Source organism: Polyodon spathula, chromosome 4, assembly GCF_017654505.1.
Source record: "Polyodon spathula isolate WHYD16114869_AA chromosome 4, ASM1765450v1, whole genome shotgun sequence".
Taxonomy (NCBI): Eukaryota; Metazoa; Chordata; class Actinopteri; order Acipenseriformes; family Polyodontidae; genus Polyodon; species Polyodon spathula.
In genome coordinates, this window is record NC_054537.1 from 51,917,277 (window position 1) to 51,937,780 (window position 20,504).

The 20,504-nt window shown below is 39.8% G+C and overlaps 1 protein-coding gene across 1 annotated transcript in view; it reads left to right on the top strand.

The window, feature by feature from the left end:
• Positions 1 to 17,157, top strand: part of LOC121314620 (Y+L amino acid transporter 2-like) — a 34,299-nt gene extending 17,142 nt beyond the window's left edge. The window contains exons 6-10 of the mRNA XM_041248068.1: positions 3,033 to 3,136; positions 8,504 to 8,600; positions 15,548 to 15,697; positions 16,117 to 16,300; positions 16,573 to 17,157. Of these exons, the coding sequence (XP_041104002.1) occupies positions 3,033 to 3,136; positions 8,504 to 8,600; positions 15,548 to 15,697; positions 16,117 to 16,300; positions 16,573 to 16,673 (636 nt within the window). The 3' untranslated portion in view covers positions 16,674 to 17,157. The remainder of the gene's footprint in view (positions 1 to 3,032; positions 3,137 to 8,503; positions 8,601 to 15,547; positions 15,698 to 16,116; positions 16,301 to 16,572) is intronic.
• The last annotated feature ends 3,347 nt before the right edge of the window (positions 17,158 to 20,504 follow it).

Sequence of the window (20,504 nt, forward strand, 5' to 3'; positions counted from 1 at the left end):
ACCGAGTTTGAGAAGTCCTGGTCTACAGTATAGATTTGGCATCTTGAGGGCAGTCAGTGAGACACCTGCTGGACGCACTGGAAACTACCTCCAAGGAAATTGAGATTTTTGGAAATACAAAGAAAAGCCATGTAATTAAAACCTTGTATCAAGGACCTGGTTGCCTACATAGAAGAATACTCCTAGTAGATAATAGTTTCAGCTGCATCAGGTTTTACTGTGAGCTTAGGCTTGGGAAGTATGTCTTGAAATGTGGTAGGGAATCTGACGTGTGCTGCGTAGGAAAGAGAAATACATTTAAGCTTAGCACACAAGTTCTGCTGCTTCTGCGTGATACTGAATTTATGGCGCGCCAGTGCGGGATAATGGCCAGCGATAAGTATCGGCATCCCATGTTAAGTCATATTTCTATTATACTGAAACTTTAAACTGAACGATTTATTTAGACACGCCATGGCAATATTGTAATATGGCACAAAAACAAGCTAGGAAACAAACGTCATGGCTAATTAACCGTTAAACTAGTGGCTTGAAACAATGCATGTATGCGATTCTGATATCACTGAATCATGTATTTTAAAAGTCAAGCTCAACCTTTTTCAGATCTGCAATGCTTGTAAAGTCCTTCCTCATTATTGCACATCTTGCACATCAAAACAAGTGTATGGCGAACAATTTATAGTCAGTGTGGCCTAACCTTGATTAACTACATTTGTGAATGATCAAATCATGAAATAGAGGAAGCACTGTGTATAAATACATTTTATGTTAACAGCAGAATGAAAACAGCAGTCGAACTGGCACAAATTAGGGAAATGGGTTAATAGTACTCTTCAAATTATCTAAAATCTGAAGTCTGTGCCCCTACCTTCCCAGTCCTTGACAGGGTTGAGGACATTTGTGCTTGGCATGGGAAAGAGCTTGCAATAAAGTGTGGCTCACACTTTTGGACACAATAGAAGTCTTAATTCCCATCCCTGTGGTTGCACTACAATGTCCCATAAGTTTGGCATATCTGCTCTGGTTAGTGTGGGAGTAAGATAATGCACTTTTAAACATTAGCTACATTTACAATGAATTTTGGCAACCAGAATGGATTCATGATGTTATTATACCACCTTCAACTTATAATATTACGTTACATTATAAAAATGAATCCCGTTCAAGGGAAAAATTGGAGAATTGTTATTTTACTGAGACATAAATACAATTCCACCTGTACTTGTGTTGCAAATTTGAAAACATACATCTATGAATAATGTTAAAACAGGTTAATCTGTTTGTAAATTTGTTATATATATATATATATATATATATATATATAGATATATCTATATATATATATATATATATATATACTGTATAAATAGTCAAGCTGATATACATACCTCCAGACTGTGGCTGATAATTCACTGAAATCTCAGCAATGAGCTGAGCTCTCCATTTAAATCAATTATGAAACCCTTGGCTTACGGTCCTTAAGATCATAGCATTGGATCCCATGTTGAAAAATATTTAAATACAACGTTGTAGTATTGTGGAAATGTGAAGCAGGCTCACACAGGTTTTGCAAGTTCTCGAATGCATGGTTTATTAAGACAGGACTCTACACTTGATAGGTAAAAGTGTGCTGCTTTACTAGCCAGTGATGCAAATACAGCTGAGCAGCATAGTCTCTCTCCTCCTCCCAGCAGCAGCAGCTGCTCAATACTTACCCCCATGCACCAGCCACCAATCCCAAGCAGACACAGCTTACCCCTCTCGATCTCTGGATAGTTACAAAATCTCGTCCCTTGGTTTGTGACAACAGTGTTGCCACCGCTCCCGCTCGAGCGGCAAGCCGAGCTTCCGGTTTGGTGACGATTCTGATGTCCCTGAACACCTGCTGCACTGCAGTGGTGACCCTATTTCACAGAACCTTCCCCAACGTAGTTACAGCAGACCCAGGGTCTTTACAATATACTTGTCATATAATAGTTACTACTTATACTCTCTTTGAAAACATTTTTTATGAAGTTCATGATACAGTGTAGCGAAAGCACACATTACCTTGCATAGTTTTATAAAACAAAATTCATTTAATTAGTAGTAGCAGTAGCATGTTGCCAGAACTTTACAACAGCACATTATGAATCCCTTTTGTACTATAAAGGATTCTTTAGAGAAACATTTAACAAATAATTACATTTAACCAACTTTAGAGAAAAAAAGACAGATGATGACCAGTAGAATGCTCCATTTAAATCTGCTGTAAATCCCTGTGGCTACAATTTGTAAATAAACTTGTGTTATCATTCTAAAATCTTAGTCACTGTAAACACCCTTTTTAATGCAATGCATGTTTATTGTAAAGCCATAAATATTTTCGAATCACATGCATAAAACCTATTTTGCTCCAGAAATGCTGGTGAACTGTTGCAGTGTATGAAATATGTATTTTTAGTGGAATTTGATATTCTTTTTTTTCATACGCGAAAAAAGCACAATAAAAGGCTTGCAAATATTTATGGCTTTACAATATTGTAACGTTTTTATGATGCATGCTATATGACATATTAGCATAGCCCCTCTTTAATTACCATAAAATGACACCCATGGTTTGTTGTAAAACCTAGTCAAAATATAAGACAGGGTCGGGATTTTTTTTTTTTTTTTTAGTGAATAATACTGTGACAGACCTATGTGCTACCTCTATTTTTGTTGTGAATGTAGCCATTTATTATAATGCTGTCTGGTGTTTGGATGGAGAGATCCTGGATGTCAAACTAATTAGATTACAACCTGGTCCTTTTGAGGGACAGCTGGTTTGTTTTTCAGTTTAATCAAGTGCTGTAGAAATGACAGTAACTGTAAAAGTCTTTACTGGCTTATTTGCTATAAACAATCTTGATTTAGATATACGAGAACTGTGTTGAATTGTTGAGCAAAGTAAATAACTGAATCCAATTATACCCCCTGTCATCAGTCATAATAATATTATTTTAAAAGTGATGTGTTCTCAAATGCATACAAACCTAAAATCTTTATTACAGACATTTGCAGATGAAGTTCTTGGCTTTGTTAAATGGCTGATCCCATTATCGGTGGCAATATCGTGCTATGGTGGGCTGAATTCTTCAATTATAGCTGCCTCCAGGTAAGCAATGACAAAGTTATGGGGATCATCAATGCATGCTTATTGGCACTTATAATTTTACTTTTGTAGTTTGTTTTGTGGCTTGCAGTCATTTGGCCCTGGATTTTTGTATTTTTGTATGGCCCCTCTTGTTCATAGGTGTTGTGCTCATACATTGGCATTAATACAAACAGTTACTACTGTACAGTATATTTAATTTATTGAACTGTCTTGGTGACTGTATATTACATCATACTTGTGCTAAATAGTTGTTTCCATTTGTAGCAGGGCAAAAGCCCTACACATATAAATAATGTGGTGTTATGTATATGTATATATTAAAAATAATATTGACTGTAAGTATGCACTAGATATGGCAGTTTTTTGCAGTTGTATATAAAGTTGCAAAGTTTTGAATTTAAGTTTGACAGGGATGGGGTTAAATCCATTTCTGCCAAATCCATGTACGGAATGTGGCTGGGGCTTAACCCTTTTGCGGTCCATTTATTCAGCGCCTGTCTGGTCCAATTTATTTTCACACGCACTGTTTATTTTACATGAGTTGTTTAAAAGTATTTTTTTAACAGTTAAACAGATTTAAAAGGCACTGCATATCAACAGGACACTCAGTACTGTATCTCCAACCCCGCCCCACCCCTTGTTCACCTTATTTATCACATACCTCTTCATAGTCGTGCATACTGATAAGTCCTCTCCTGATCACTCATTTTATCACCAAACTTCTCAATAATGCGATCAAAGTTTAATTTTATTACTATAACATCTCAAAAAGCTCTACAAATGTCTGTGATGTTCTCTGAGAACTGGATGCAGAAGCAGCTATCTTGTATGTCAGTGCTATCTCTGTGTTGCAGGGGCTATGTGTATTGCTCGGATCCGCCCCCTTTTTTTTCGGCTCCTATCAGTCTCACACGGTCATTGAAAGGTTTTCTCTGCCTCTTCCGGAGAAAAAAAGACTACAGACCTGTGCTCGACGTCTTTTGATGATGTTGGACAGTGTCTGACATCAGACCGGAAAGGGAAAATTGTAATGTTGGACCTGGTCTGACATAGGACTGCAAATGGTTAATTGACAATCAATTAAGCCCAGCCACATGGTATAAAAAGGAGCTGGAAAGCCAGTTATTTTGTTCTAGTTCCATCAAGCATGCAGCCTCAGTACTGTGTGGAGAGCCAGGGTGAGTGAGTTGTGCAGGGATTCATTTAGGGGATTTTGAACCCGCAACAGTTTATTTTAGTGTGTCACAGAGTAGGTTCCCAGATTGGGACCTCCCTTTTAGTGGGAGCAGCGCTAAGCCAGTGTTTGGCAAACTTTTATATGTTGTTAGCTGTTTTCTCACTGTGTTTTGTTTTGCCTTTTTTGAGTTATTTTGATTACACTATGTCTGTGTGTGTCATCCTGTACTACATTGCTGGTACCCTAGTGGTGGTCACCTGTCAATGCAACTTTCTGTTTATTTGATTAAAACCTGGACCCGAGTGGTGTTGTCAACTGCATCCATCTGTCTCTCTCATCATTCAGTGGACACCAACAACATAAGTAACAGCTACTAAGACCCCCTGTTACACGTGGTTTTAGAAGGGGGATCCGCTGAGTTCTGCCGAGGCAAGGCAAGACCACCCACTAGAGAGAGTCAGGGACATCTCCTTGGCCTGGATTCTGGACCCCAGGACTCCCCTGTGGCTGGAAATGGAGGGGAGGAAATACCTGGGGGCCATCCATGTGGAGATGCTGGTGGATTTCGTCCTCCTGACCTCAGAAGCCCAGCTCAAGGGGATCTGTGGGCACTATCCAGCAGTAAAAGAGGCTTTTGATGCTATGGGCAGGGTGGTCGACCGGATACATAGAGAGTGGTGGGAGGCGGAGCAGTCCCAGTTGGCCCGGGCCTGTGCACCCATGTGCTCTGTTTGCATGGAATATAGGCACGTGGAGGCCAACTGCCATGACCGGGAAGAGGACGCAGACACGGACCTAGAGTGGGAGGAGCTTGCAGTTCAAAGCGAAGCAGAAGAGCGGCTGTCCCAAGAGGAAGAGCCACGGCCGTGCCCAGAACTGTTGCCATGGCAATTTACAAGGGGGGACGATCCCCTGATGGAGGAGCTAAGGCCTCACCCCTCAAAAAATTTTTGGTGGGGTACGAGGGCAAGTAATGGTTGACCCTCAGCAGCCACCAGGAGGGGAGGAGCCAATGCTGCCTTCGCAGCCAGAAGGGGAGGAGCCACTGCCACCTTCACAACCAGCATCACCACCAGAGGGAGAAGTGGAGCTCCCATTGTTGCCTTCTTGGCTAGGGGCTGCCCTCCCGGCATCGCCGTCACCTGCTCTTCACTGCCAGCGGGGACCCACAATTAGACAGAGGTGACACTGAGGTTAAGGGGTAGGCCAGGCGTTAAATGGGCACCTCTTTATAGAAGCCCAGGGGTCATTGTGGGGGTTAAACGGGCACTCCCCTTATATAAGTCCAGGGGTCACTGTGGGGGTTAAACCGTACAGAAACCTAGTAAATAGCAGGGAGCTAATGTTGGGGCCAACTGGCATCAGACGGCAGGGTGTGCAAGTTGTTGAGAGCAACTCTGGTCGTCTGGTATTTGATAGAGGCCAGCTGAGCCCCAGTGTTGCCTATCACCCACCCATGTGTTTATTGCGGGTAGTGTGTTAGTTGTCAAATGGACCCTAGGGGTTCCATTCTGAGTGGGAGTGTATGTGGCAGGGCAATATCCTTGCACATGTAAATAATTTATTGTTGTGTATATGTATATATTAAAAAAAAAATATTGAACTTAAGTGTGCACTAGATATGGTAGGTTTTTGCAGTTGTACATAGTTGGAAAGTTTTGAATTTAAGTTTGGCAAGGATGTGTTTAAATTTTTCTCTGCCATATCTATGTGCGGAATGTGGCTGGGACTTAATTGACTAATTGATGATCATTTAAGCCCAGCCACATGGTATAAAAAAGGAGCTGGAAAGCCAGTTCTTTTGTTCAAGTTCCAGCAAGCGTGCAGCCTCAGTACTGTGTGGAGAGCCAGGGTCAGTGAGTTGTGTAGGGATTAATTTAGGGGCTTTTGATCCCACAACAGTTTATTTTAGTGTGTCACAGAGTAGGTTCCGGAGCACTAGGGCTATCATTGCTGGTACCCTAGTGGCGGTCACCTGTTTCCGTTTATTTGAATAAAACCTGGACGCCTCAGTGGCGTTGTCAACTGCATCCCTCTGTCTCTCTCTCATCATTCAGCGGACACCCACAACAAAAGTAGCAGATACTAAGACCCCCTGTTACACCATCATATATGTCCTACATAAAAAAAAAAAATAAAAAAATAAAAAACTAGAAAACAATACTGTATTCCTTTGAATTCAAAGAACAAGTAGCGGGGTTCGGAAAAATATAGTGGTATACATCCCCACATATTGCTACAACTGTTTAAATAACATACCTCTAGTTTTTCATTTTGTTAACATCCTTACGAGTTTTTACACTTAGAGGTATTTTCAAGATGGCTGATTACTGCATTCGGGTTTGAGATCAGAAGTGTGTCCTTTCTGTCATTGATCAGAGAAGAGACACGCCCCAGTGAAGCTTTGGAGTGACAAGGGTGTGGTTTTTCTTCTTTTTTGTATACTTTTACAAAATATTTTTAATTGAGCATTTTTAGTTGTGGGTGAACATATGCTAATACAATACAGCACATTTCTTAAAGTAAGTTAGCTTTCATTTCTCTTCATATCGGATCATCTTCAGTTTCATACTAAATAAATAAATAAAAACATTACTTCATGTCAAAGTGAGACTACTTTGAATTACCGAACTGAGTTTGAATTATTCTCGGGGGAGCCCCAAATATGTCAAACTATCTACTTTGGTAGGGGGAGATGGTAGTAATAGAGGTATATTGCATGCATATGTTTTTAAATATCAAACCATCTTTATTTATGTATTAATAATGTATGAAAATAAAGACGATCCTGTATGAAGAGAAATGAAAGCTAACTTAAATTAAATAATGTATTGTGTTTAGCGTATGTTCATCCACAACTTTAAACACTCAATTATAAATCTTACATAGAACTATAAAGCCCATAGACCATGTTTTATTTATTTTTCATCTCTTGAGAGAGAAAAACACACCCTTGTTACTCCCCCAGCTTCATTGGGGTGTGTCTCTTCAGGAGTATGGGTGGGAAATAAAAAAAAAAAATATGCCTCTCAGCAGTGACACACACCTCCTAATCTCAAACAGATTGCATTAAGCAGCCATCTTGAAAAGAAGATGAGCAGCAACAGTTGAAATGAGCTGAATGGGGCAGATAGCCGAAGCAGGGAGACCAGCAAGGAGAGTTACAGTCATCCAATCTGGAGAATACAAGAGCTTGGGTCAGGAATTGGGTGGAATAAGTAGTGAGAAAAGAACGGATTTGGTAGATGTTGCTAAGAAAGAAGCGGCAAGTGTGTGTCAGGGAAGAGATGTGGAGAGGAGGAGAGGGAGGGGTCGAGACTCGAGAGTAACACCTAGGTTTTCAGCAGAAGGAGATGGAGAGAGGGTGATAGTCAAGCGATACTGAGATAGGGAGGTCAGAGGAGGTCAGATTTAGAGGGGTTGAGTTTGAGGTGATGAGAATGCGTCCATGTTGAGAGAGCAAAGAGGAATTCTGAGATGTGGAAGGAAATGTGGAAGTCAAAGGAGAGAAAGAAGAGGAAGATCTGTGCATCATTAGTGTAAAGATGTTAGGAGAAGCCAAAAGAGGAGATGAGAGTACCCAGTGAGCGGGTGTAGTGAGAAGAGGAAGGGTCCCAGGACAGGTCCTTGAGGTACACCTGTAGGGAGGAGGTGAGGAGAAGAGACAGAGCCATGTCAGGAAACCTGGAAGGAACAGTTGGAGAAATACATATTTGTGTTACACTTATATTTTCCTTTCTCAGGGAATTTTGTTGGAATTGCTCTGAGCTGGAGCCCCTCCATTTTAGCAAGTCTGTGAAGCATTTAGACATTACAAAAGCATAATACATTAAAGATAATTTTACTATACAATATAATAAGCCATCATTGATTTTAGTCAAGTATTCATTTATGTACTTTATACTGTAAAACATGTTAAGTCGATATTTATATAAATTACATTTTCTGGTTTTGTATTTCTTAGCTCTTAAGGACAAACACATAGGGTTATTTTTATGAGTGTCTACTTTAGCTATGGGCAGCACTGTACAGTTAGAATACACAATGTTTTGTCTTTATCTATAAACACAATTTCTGATGCATGCCAGTCACATGAATGAATTACCTGCTCACGTTTTGTTGTAGAGTTATGCATGTCTTTACACTTTTTTTTGCTGTTGATGGTGAATAACATTACTTTATGCTTGCAGGTTATTCTTTGTGGGTTCCCGGGAGGGTCACCTTCCAGACATTCTCTGCATGATCCATGTTTTGAGATACACTCCTATTCCTGCATTGCTGTTCAACGTGGGTATTCCTGAACTTGGAAATTAACAACTACAGTAGACCCTGGTTAATCCTTGCAGATTGGAACCGATTTGAGCCCAAATTAGTGAAAAACACGGATTAGGCGAAATTGAGTTTACTCCAAAAATGCAATAATACAAATAAAATATAATGTCCCAACAATGGTAAAAATATATACAGGCGATCCTCGATTTACGATGCTTCGATTTACGACGCACGGCACTTACGACCATTTTGCATTATTACCCTGCTTCGACTTTACGACATCGATACAGCATTTACGACACGGCGAAATACGAGCCATGCGTCATGCTGCCGTGGTCACCCCACTTAGTCTAGAGGTTTTTTTATGCATGTAATTTATTTATTTATTTGCCCTTAACAATGACTGATAAGCGCAATGGACTCCAAACGAAACCTAAGCGTGAACTCTGTCACATGATGAGGGGCTTAAATTCAGGTGATCGTACTGCTAGGAGTTCCGCATACACACACTGAATATGCCATTGAAAAGCCCAGAGTCTGTACTTTAAACAAGCCAGGCGGGTGTCTGAGTAATATGTGCATAACCACCGGGCTGAGTGTAAAGAGTTAAATAAATATTTGCATGACAATATAACAGGTCATTTTTGTAAAACTATATTATTTAGCTGAAGAGTCAGGAACGTAACCTCAATTTATAACATTGTTCCTTGGAAAAATGTGCTTCGACTTACGACGCTTCGATTTACAACGTGACTTTCAGGAACCAATTGTGTCCTAAGTGCAAGAACTGCCTGTACTGTACATAGTCACCATTGTTCAGAGGCAGAGAGAATTAAGTGATGAACTTCCACTTCCACACAGATACGCCGATGTCCATACTAATAACCAATTAGTCCAAGTTTCATGTCCCACTATGTTTTTAAAAATAATTTAAGGTAAATCCGTAAAGGGCAGTCCTCCTTTTTCCAGATGATTAGCTCTTTTGTAGGATTATCTAATATAAGGAAATATTAGGTAGTGCTAGTCAGGGTGTGTGAAACAGTAAAAATGTATTGCATGTATTGAAAATGACACTGTTTGGTGTACAGATTGTCCTTTGACCTTTTTCAAAGACAATATTAACTTTTGTGTTCTTCACCTGTTCACAGTTTCAATATTTCAAGATGATGCAGCTTATGTCACACTGCTTTCTAACTGTGTGTTGGGGGGGGGGGGGGGGGGGGGGGGGGGGCGGGCTGTGTATGTGTGTGGAGTGGGACACTGTGCATGTGGGGTAGGGAGCTGTGTGTAAGGGTTTTGATGGGTGGGCTGTGGGGTGGGACGATGTGTGTAAGGGTTGTAATGGGTGGGCTGTGTGTGGGTTGTGATGAGGGGGCTGTGTGTAAGGGTTTTGATGGGTGGGCTGTGGGGTGGGACGATGTGTGTAAGGGTTGTAATGGGTGGGCTGTATGGACACACTCCCAACCCCCCGACCCAACCCACATACGCACACACCCCTGCGACACACATTCCCTCTGGTACCACACCCCCACCCCCCGATACACACCAACCACCACGACACATTCCCACACTCAACAAATACTACCACCCGACACACCCCACCCCCCCCCCGGATACATTCCCAAAACTACCCACCGATACACATTCCCAACACTACCCACCCCACCCCCGACCCCGATACACTAACCTACAACACTACCACATTCCACTACACTACCGATACACCTCCACCCCCGATACACATTCCCAAACACTACCCCACCCACATACACCTCACCACAGGCAACACTACCCACCCCACCCCCCGACACATGTGTGTAACCCCCCCCCGACACACATACCCACCCACACCCCCCAGTGGGTTCCCGACACACACCTAACCCCCCGACACACATTCCCAACACTACCACCCCACCCCACCCCCGACACACCCTCTCAACCACTACACACCCGACACACCCCATCAACACTTGCCACCCCAATGTGGGGTGGGGGGGACACACACAAGGGCCCCGACACAACCCCGGGGCCACACCCCACACCCCCACCTCCCCCCGAAACACATGGGACAAGGGGGACCTCCCAAACCTCCGGAACGTACCCACCGGACAACACCCATCCCTCCCTGTGTGGGGGGGGTGGGGGGGATGTGTATGGGATAGGGGTTTGTGTGTGTGTGGAGAGGGACACTATGGGCTGGGAAGCTGTGTGTGTGGTATAGGGGGCTGTGTGTGTGGGGGGAGCGACACTATGGTCTGGAGGGCTGTGTGTGGGGGATTGGACACTATGGAGTGGAGCGCTGTGTGTGGGGTGGCGGTCTGTGTGTGAAGAGGGACACTGTATGGGGTGTGGGGGCTGTGTGGGGGGGTGTGGGGTGGCGGTCTGTGTGTGAAGAGGGACACTGTATGGGGTGTGGGGGCTGTGTGGGGGGGACTTCAACAGGTGAAAACCAACACAAAGTGAACTAGTCTGTAGTGTTCAACCTTTATGGTTAGGAAACCCTATAATAATGAGTTAATAATGACTGAAACCACAGAACTACAATATTGTTGAAGAGTAGCTTTTAAAAAAGTGAATTGAAAGTAAATGGTCAACTACCACACAGTAAAAGCATAATCAGGACTCTATAAGTAGGGCAGTAGAACATAAGAAAGTTTACAAACAAGAGGAGGCCATTCGGCCCATCTTGCTCGTTTGGTTATTAGTAATTTATTGATCCCAGAATCTCATCAAGCAACTTCTTGAAGGATCCCAGGGTGTCAGCTTCAACAACATTACTGGGGAGTTGATTCCAGACCCTCACAATTCTCTGTGTAAAAAAGTGTCTCCTATTTTCTGTTCTGAATGCCCCTTTGTCTAATCTCCATTTGTGACCCCTGGTCCTTGTTTCTTTTTTCAGGTCTAAAAAGTCCCTTGGGTCAACATTGTCAATACCTTTTAGAATTTTGAATGCTTGAGTTAGGTTGCCGCGTAGTCTTCTTTGTTCAAGACTGAACAGATTCAATTCTTTTAGCCTGTCTGCATATGACATGCCTTTTAAACCCGGAATAATTGTAGGTCGCTCTTCTTTGCACTCTTTCTAGAGCAGCAGTATCTTTTTTATAGCGAGGTGACCAGAACTGAACACAATATTCAAGATGAGGTCTTACTAATGCATTGTACAGTTTTAACATTACTTCCCTTGATTTAAATTCAACACTTTTCACAATGTATCCGAGCATCTTGTTAGCCTTTTTTATAGCTTCCCCACATTGTCTAGATGAAGACATTTCTGAGTCAACAAAAACTCCTAGGTCTTTTTCATAGACTCCTTCTCCAATTTCAGTATCTCCCATATAATATTTATAATGTACATTTTTATTTCCTGTGTGCAGTACCTTACACTTTTCTCTATTAAATGTAATTTGCCATGTGTCTGCCCAGTTCTGAATCTTGTCTAGATCATTTTGAATGACCTTTGCTGCTGCAACAGTGTTTGCCACTCCTCCTATTTTTGTGTCATCTGCAAATTTAACAAGTTTGCTTACTATACCAGAATCTAAATCATTAATGTAGATTAGGAATAGCAGAGGACCTAATACTGATCCCTGTGGTACTCCACTGGTTACCACACTCCATTCTGAGGTTTTTCCTCTAATCAGTACTTTCTGTTTTCTACATGTTAACCACTCCCTAATCCATGTACATGTGTTTCCTTGAATCCCAACTGCGTTCAGTTTGAGAATTAATCTTTTGTGCGGGACTTTGTCAAAAGCTTTCTGGAAATCTAAATAAACCATGTCATATGCTTTGCAATTATCCATTATCGATGTTGCATCCTCAAAAAAATCAAGCAAGTTAGTTAGACACGATCTCCCTTTCCTAAAACCATGTTGACTGTCTCCCAGGACCCTGTTACCATATAGGTAATTTTCCATTTTGGATCTTATTATAGTTTCCATAAGTTTACATATAATAGAAGTCAGGCTTACTGGTCTGTAGTTACCTGGTTCAGTTTTGTTTCCCTTTTTGTGGATCGGTATTACGTTTGCAATTTTCCAGTCTGTCGGTACCACCCCTGTGTCAAGAGACTGCTGCATGATCTTGGTTAGCGGTTTGTAAATAACTTCTTTCATTTCTTTGAGTACTACTGGGAGGATCTCATCCGGCCCAGGGGATTTGTTTATTTTAAGAGCTCCTAGTCCCTTTAACACTTCTGCCTCGGTTATGCTAAAGTTATTTAAAACTGGATAGGAACTGGATGACATGTGGGGCATGTTGTCAGTATCTTCCTTTGTAAAAACTTGTGAAAAGTAATCATTTAATATATTTGCTATTTTTTTTTTCTTCATCTATGATTTTGCCATTTGTATCTCTTAGACATTTAACCTCCTCTTTGAATGTTCTCTTGCTGTTGTAATATTGGAAAAAACATTTTGGAATTGGTTTTAGCCCCCTTAGCAATGTTCATTTCTATTTCTCTCTTGGCCTTTCTAACTTCCTTTTTGACTTGCATTTGCAGTTCTGTGTACTCTTTCTGTGTACTTTCTTTTTGGTCCTTTTTTAATGCTCTGTAAAGTGCCTTTTTTCGCTGAATATTTTTTTTAATTGATCTATTAAACCATTTTGGCAATTTAGTTTTACATTTAGATTTGTCTACTTTAGGGATATAATTGTTTTGCGCCTCTAGTACTACATTTTTGAAGAACAACCATCCTTTTTCTGTGGATGTTTTCTCTATTTTACTCCAATCTACTTCTGTTAGTCTCTGTTTCATACCTTCATAGTTTGCTTTTCTAAAATTGTAAACCTTAGCTTTAGTCATTACTTTTGGGGTTTTAAAAAGCACTTCAAATGAGACCATGTTGTGGTCTGAGTTTGCTAGTGGTTCTCTGACCTCTGTTTTAGTTATTCTGTCTTCGTTATTTGAAAAGACTAAATCAAGGCATGCCTCCCCTCTAGTTGGTGCCTTGACAAATTGTGTTAGGAAGCAGTCATTTGTCATTTCCACCATTTCAATTTCATCCTTCGTGCTACCCACCGGGTTTTCCCATTTTATATGGGGGAAGTTGAAATCCCCCATTAGTATGGCTTCTCCTTTGCTACACGTATTTCTAATGTCATTGTATAACAGGTTATTTTGCTCACCGTCTGAATCTGGCGGTCTATAGCATGCTCCTATTATTATGCCCTTTGAATTTTTGTCCGTTATTCTGACCCATATTGATTTGGCTTTATTTTCTTTGTCCAGGTTTAACACCTGGGCTTCAAGACTGTTTCTTATGTATAACGCTACCCCTCCTCCTCTTCTGTCCTGCCTGTCTTTCCTATACAGTCTATACCCATAAATATTATATTCTTCCCCATTACTCTCAGACAAGCAAGTTTCTGTAACACCTATCACATCATAGTTACTTGTTAGTGCAGTAGCTTCAAGTTCTAAAATTTTGTTTCTGATACTTCTAGCATTTAGATAAATACATTTAATGGTTGTCTTACCTGAGTTGTTGTTCTTGTTTTGATGCGGTCTCCCTTCTGTTTTTTTGTTGATTTCTCCCCCTTCCTTTCTAGTTTAAATGCTTCTGAACCTGTTTGAGGATCTTTTCTCCAAGTAGACTGGTTCCCTTGTTATTTAAGTGCAGTCTGTCCCGTCTATAGAGGTAGTCCTCGTTGTAGAATGTGGTCCAATGATCAAGATAAGTGAAGCCTTCCCATGTGCACCACGTCTTCAGCCATGCGTTTTGATTAATTATTTCCAGCTGTCCATATGGTCCTTTGCAAGTTGCCGGTATTATACCAGAAAATACCACAGTTTTGGTTTTCTCTTTTAATTTCCTTCCTAGCTCTCTGAATTTGTTTTGCAGGGTTTTGCCAAAGCTAGTTAAAAGTAAAGATATTAGAGTTTTATGTCGGGCTGTACATATGTGGTCTAAACAGCTAGTGTTCCCACATGATTTTACATTCATTATACAATAAAGGGACATATATTTATTTCATAACCTTAGTAGAAAAGAGATTATGTATTTTTATTATTATTATTATTATTATTATTATTATTATTATTATTATTATTATTATTAAAATTGTATCATAACAATTTATTCTATAATTCAATGGTTAAAAAACAGCATTCTACATGTACATGTACATTGCGTCATTTTGTTATGTTTATATGTCTGTGAGGCGTGTGAGTAAAAATGGATTTTCCAGACAGCGATTTACGTGTAAAAAAAATAAAAATTTTATTTAATATTACACGGAAAAGAAAAAAAAAAAAACAATAAAGAAGGATGTGAGGGAGGGAGTGCTGGAGTAATCAAAAATAAAGGAACGGAAGCCTCTTAATCCTCTTCGTGATCTGCTCAATCCAAAATGAAACAAAAAGGAATAAAACAGATAAGGGCAAAGTTAGTAAGGCCTCCGTCCGTAATTAAAAGTAAATAACACAGTCCAACCCCGCACGTACTTCCCTCCAGCCTTTTTTTTTCCCCGCCTCTATTCCTCAGGGCCAACCCCGAACACAGTAGCACGTTCCCTTTAGTATGCAAACCCTGCCCCGGTAGTCAGTGGATCACCAATCCCAGACTGACAGGTATCCTTAACTTCACTTGACTCCAGTGGCTGGAATTTACATACTCGTACTTCCGCCCCTCACCAAGGTGCCCCCCCTCAAAAAGATGACTTTTGTCATGGTCACAAGACCTTGGTAAGGGAAGTTCCGAGTTGGTTTGATGCCTTCTACTGTTGGGAGGCTGAATTGCAGACCGAAACTCCTTTGACTCATCACAATGTCAGTCTTTATAGGCTTATTTATTTGGTTTGTGTATGTTTGTGCACTTCAGTTTTCATTAAAAAAAAACTGCCATAAGCCTTGTGCTTCTGATGTAAACTTAATGAAAACAGACTTTAAATCATGAGTGACTGTAATTTATTTTTATAATTTGATATCCTTCTTTGTATTCCTACTTTTTTCTTTCTCCTAGGGAGGGATGTCCTTGATTTACCTTTGTGTGGAAGATGTATTTCAGCTCATTAATTATTTCAGTTTTAACTACTGGCTTTTCATTGGTCTCTCCATTGCCAGTCAGATATACCTCAGAGTAAAATACCCAGACATGCCCAGGCCTGTGAAGGTAAGTGCTTCTCTTGAATAATGTGACTTAAGTTTTTCAGGCCTCATGCTTGTTATGTTATTATCGAACGGCTTGTTTCATGAAGCCTAATTATCACTAATATTGGACTAACTAATGTTATTTTGGGTAAACTTGTCCAAGGCTACTGCTAACTGGGGTCTGTGAAACCAGCCATAAGAGTTATTTCCATAGTCCTCAGTTCACAGTAGTATCACAAAACTACAACACATGTCAGCAATATTTGCCAGTCTTTGCATGGAAGAAGCAGGATAGTGAATATTCAGGCGTGTCCACATGTTTCTGCTCTCAAGGTAAGATTATAGCCAGTGCCAAAAGTTCCAAAAATGTGCAATTTAAAATGACTAAGTAGGAAACCCTATAAAGTAACCCTAAAATGCAACTTTTGTTTTCCCTCACAGCTGAGCCTATTCTTCCCTATAGTGTACTGCATCTGCAGCGTATTCCTGGTGGTGGTACCCCTCTATAGCGACACTATAAACTCCCTGGTTGGTATAGCGGTTGCCCTCTCGGGGGCCCCTGTGTATTACTTCTGTATCTACCTCACGCCAGAGATGAGGCCTGCTTTCCTGGGAAAATTACTGCGTAAGTTTTTACAGGCTAACATTTCAGCTTCAATGCAAAATGAATGCAAATCAGGACATTTGAAAAGGGAAGGTTCAGGTACCAAATTTCCATATCACAGTGTTGTGAGAATAATATTTCTACAGTTTGTCATTTTATCATTTGTTGAAGGTTCGACACAAAAGTAGACAAATTAATATTGTTAATATAGTTTCAAAACAATTGCAGGTGGCATTTTGTTGTGTAATACTGCAATATCTAGGCGCTCTTATAAAATGTGCTTTCACTTGTAGGTTTTCTCTCGTTGAACACCCAGAAGATATGCATGTGTTGTATGGCTGACGCTGAGTTGGATCTGGATGATGCTAATGAACACGAACCAAAGACAGAATAAGGATCTGCTGGAGAAATTTCAACCCTTGAAATGTACTGCAAGATTTTACCAGAAATGGACTTGTTGGTGAACAGTAGTTCAATTCTTTTGTTTATTTGCTTTATTATTATTTTTAGTTCTGCTTTTTCAAGTCCCCCTCTTTTATTTAAGTTAATGCTACAGTGAATTGAACTATCCTACTGTACTCTTTCAGTTTGTGGTATATGCAGCTCAAGTACTAGGCATTGCAGTGCTTTGGGCAAACTTCTGGGCTTTAAACAAAATGGATCAATATGGCTAAACTGCTTCTATCACTGAGGTTGGCCGCCTGGACCTCACCCCCTAACCTGCATCTTCTGAGGTGTCAACACCCAAATTTTTTGGCCACCAGCCATCACTAGGAAATACATAAACATAATGTTTTTGTGTGAAAGAAAAAAGATTACAAAATACTTGATCTGAAATCAAATGAACTGAAGTACAACCTCGTAAATGCATCATTGTATTACAGACTTAATAAAAGTGCATGTGCAATGAAAGTGAAACATAACGTTTCTTCTTTGCAAAACAAATAGTAAAAATAATACTAAATGTACTATTTTAATGAGTCAAGTTGTGGTACGTATACCACATTCTGACGATGTACCACTTTCTAACACTACACTGGCTCTATAGTCCAGATCACGGCTTCTATCAAAGTGAAAAACAGACAAGTTGAAAAACGCATGCAAATAGAATAATCTAGCTAGAAAAAATAAATTTAAAATAATTTTTGGTATTTTTATTTTGTATTTGTGCCTTTTTCCCACTGTTCATTAGGTAAACTGTTCACCCACTACTACCACTAGTTGAATGAAAGTTAATTTGAGTACTATGATACGTGTACTGATATAAGCTGATAATCGTAGTGAATTGCATTCAAAAATGTAATTTTTAAATGAAAATGTAAATCTTGTCAATTTCAATGAAATGGTCACCCAAAGGGGATTTCAGTCTGAAGTCCAAGTCAGTTAAAAGTCTGAAATGTGCATAACACTGTTAGAACACTGGCCTAATTATAAAAGTGTCTTTGTTAGATGTTCTTTGAGTTAACTAGCATGTTACCTAATTAACCTTTTGTCACCAATTATTGTTAACAGGCGAGGTTCCGTGATTACTATAATTACAGGTAGCATAGGCACAAGTTTGTTATTCCTGAATGTAAGGGAGCAGAAAATGGCAAAATACGCTCAGTTAAGCAAAGAAAAAAGAAAAAGTCAAATTATTTTAAGAAATGAAGGTCAATCTTTAAGACAAATCGAAGAATTGATGCTGTTTTGAAGGCAAAGGGTGGTCACACCAAATATGGATTTAATTTAGATTTTTCTTCTGTTCACTCACTTTGCATTTAGTTAATTGATAAATATAATCTATTAACATGTCTATTTTTGAAAGCATTCTTACTTTACAGCATTTTTTCACACCTGCCTAAAACTTTTGCACAGTACTATATATATATATATATATATATATATATATATATATATATATATATATATATATATATATATATATATGTGTGTGTGTGTGTGTGTGTGTGTGTGTGTGTATATGTGTTTAGTGTTATATTGAAAATAAAAACATATTGTAAAAACTATGGAACTAAGGTTTGGACTGTTGCTGGATGGACAATGACACTTGTGATTTTTTCCCATATTGACTTATTGGTAATGACAGCAATCATCCTATGTCTAACCCTTTTAAACTCTCGTAAGAATGTTTACCTACAATCCAGCATTTTCTAGACATCTCTAAAATTCGTTGTTTTTTTTAATTGTTTTAGCAAATGCTCCCAATTTAACATCCTTTTTTTTGTACCTTTTAGCCCATCTATTTAAAGATCTTAACTTGGTTTTTAATACAACATTTTTTTTGTTTTGAAGCAAAGTACTATAAAAGACTTAAGTGCACAGACCAGTTAGTCAACTCCCTGCTTAGCAAAGCTAAGATGGCTATTCACAAGAGCAGGAAGAACAAGGTAAATGGCTTTGAAAGCCAAGAGGCGGCACATGTATTTAATATGCTTGTTAAATGTAGGATTCAGTTGGGTTTTAAATACTACAAGCTAATGCATAACGTGGTCATATTTGAGATGTTTTGGTGTACAAATGGTGCCTTATATGAAATATATGAAGAACGGATCATTAACCTGTAATACTTGATGTTTTTTTTTGTCAGAAATAGAGATGAAATGTGGGGGGTGGGGGTGGAGGAGAGAGAAAAAAATGTGATGATGGTATTTGTGAATTCTAACATTTGTGGGGGGAATTCTAATATTTTTGGGGGGATTTTCTGTAATTGGGTAATTTTACTTCAAGTAAAGTGCAAATAAAAATCTAAAATCTCTCTCTTTGTGGGACTGTATGTGTGGATTGTATCTCTTTAGCACGCACACACGAACTTGCAGACTTGATACAACTGTGTTGAGAATTTAGAGAAAGCATTTTATAATGGCAACGAGTGCAAGGGATAATTAGTGTATATTATATATATATATATATATATATATATATATATATATATATATATATATATATATATATATATATATATATATATATAATATATATATGATGACAGTTGATCTACTAAAAAACTCAAATGAGTTTAACCCGTATTCAGAACGTGTGGTAAAACCACAGTACTAATATATTTGTGCACAGTTTTTGTAAAGGCTTTGTTGGGCACAAAAGCCGTCGTCTCATATATTATAGATTATAAAAAAAGACTAATGTTTCTAGAAAAAGGTTTTCTGAATAAGGTGTCTAGAAGGGCAAGTATTTCAGTAGTATCTTAATACTAAATGGGTATTCAGTATTACGTTTTCAGAATCCTGGTATCCTGAATAGGGGTTAATTTGGAATACCCTGTTTACATGGCATGGAATAGCTATTCAAATTTCCTACTATTCCAAATACAACTGGAATCCTACCTGCATGTAAATATAACCGTGTAGCCTACTTACCAAGGAGGAAAGCATTTGGGATGTGTCCAGACTCAAATGCACTGCAGAGTTTGGACTGATGCCAGCTGTACAATCTCACCCCCCACCCCACCCCCACCCCTCTCCCAGGTGCGCAACTTCATAAAAACCCTGCATTATGTCCTCCCTGTTTGCTCTGGTAATGGGGAATTAATATTGTCCTCAGCACGTCGCAGCAATGCGGTTATGAACCGGCCAAGAGGGCAGGACACAGCTGACTGGGTGATCCCCACTGTATCACCTGCTACCTTCTGGAAGGTCCCAGTAGCCAGGACACGCATACAGACAGACACTACCAATTTCTCAGAAAGGCATGACTGCGCAGGTTTGTTTTGGCCAGGTCACCATGCAGCATGTGGCATAGATGAGTCGAGACGATACCTGGATAGAAATTGTTCATTGCTGAGCTCATATGCGTGCAGGGGCCAGTACAACCTTTCAATATATCTTCGCCTATGTCGGGGTTGTGTTTCTGGGTGTGCCATGCATCATTCCTCCAAATGTTGACGGAGGCGCTGCGTGCTACCCACGTTTCCCATTGTTGCCTGTTTGTAGACTGCTGGAAAGGTAGTGTGCGCAGAGTTAACAGTCTTTTTATAATTCTTATTCTGCGCATCACAAACCTGGTTTTGTACTTGGTGCATATCTTTGAATATACCAGGATCATGCATATTGTCGACCACTCCCCCCATATTGTGCGATGCATACATTTTATTTCTGCACAGCGCAGAATGGACTATGAAGCACAAAAGGACGTTTCGAATATGGCAACTTGGCACAATTTCGAAGATCGCGGCCATTGTCTTTAAGCCAGGATTTGCACATCACAG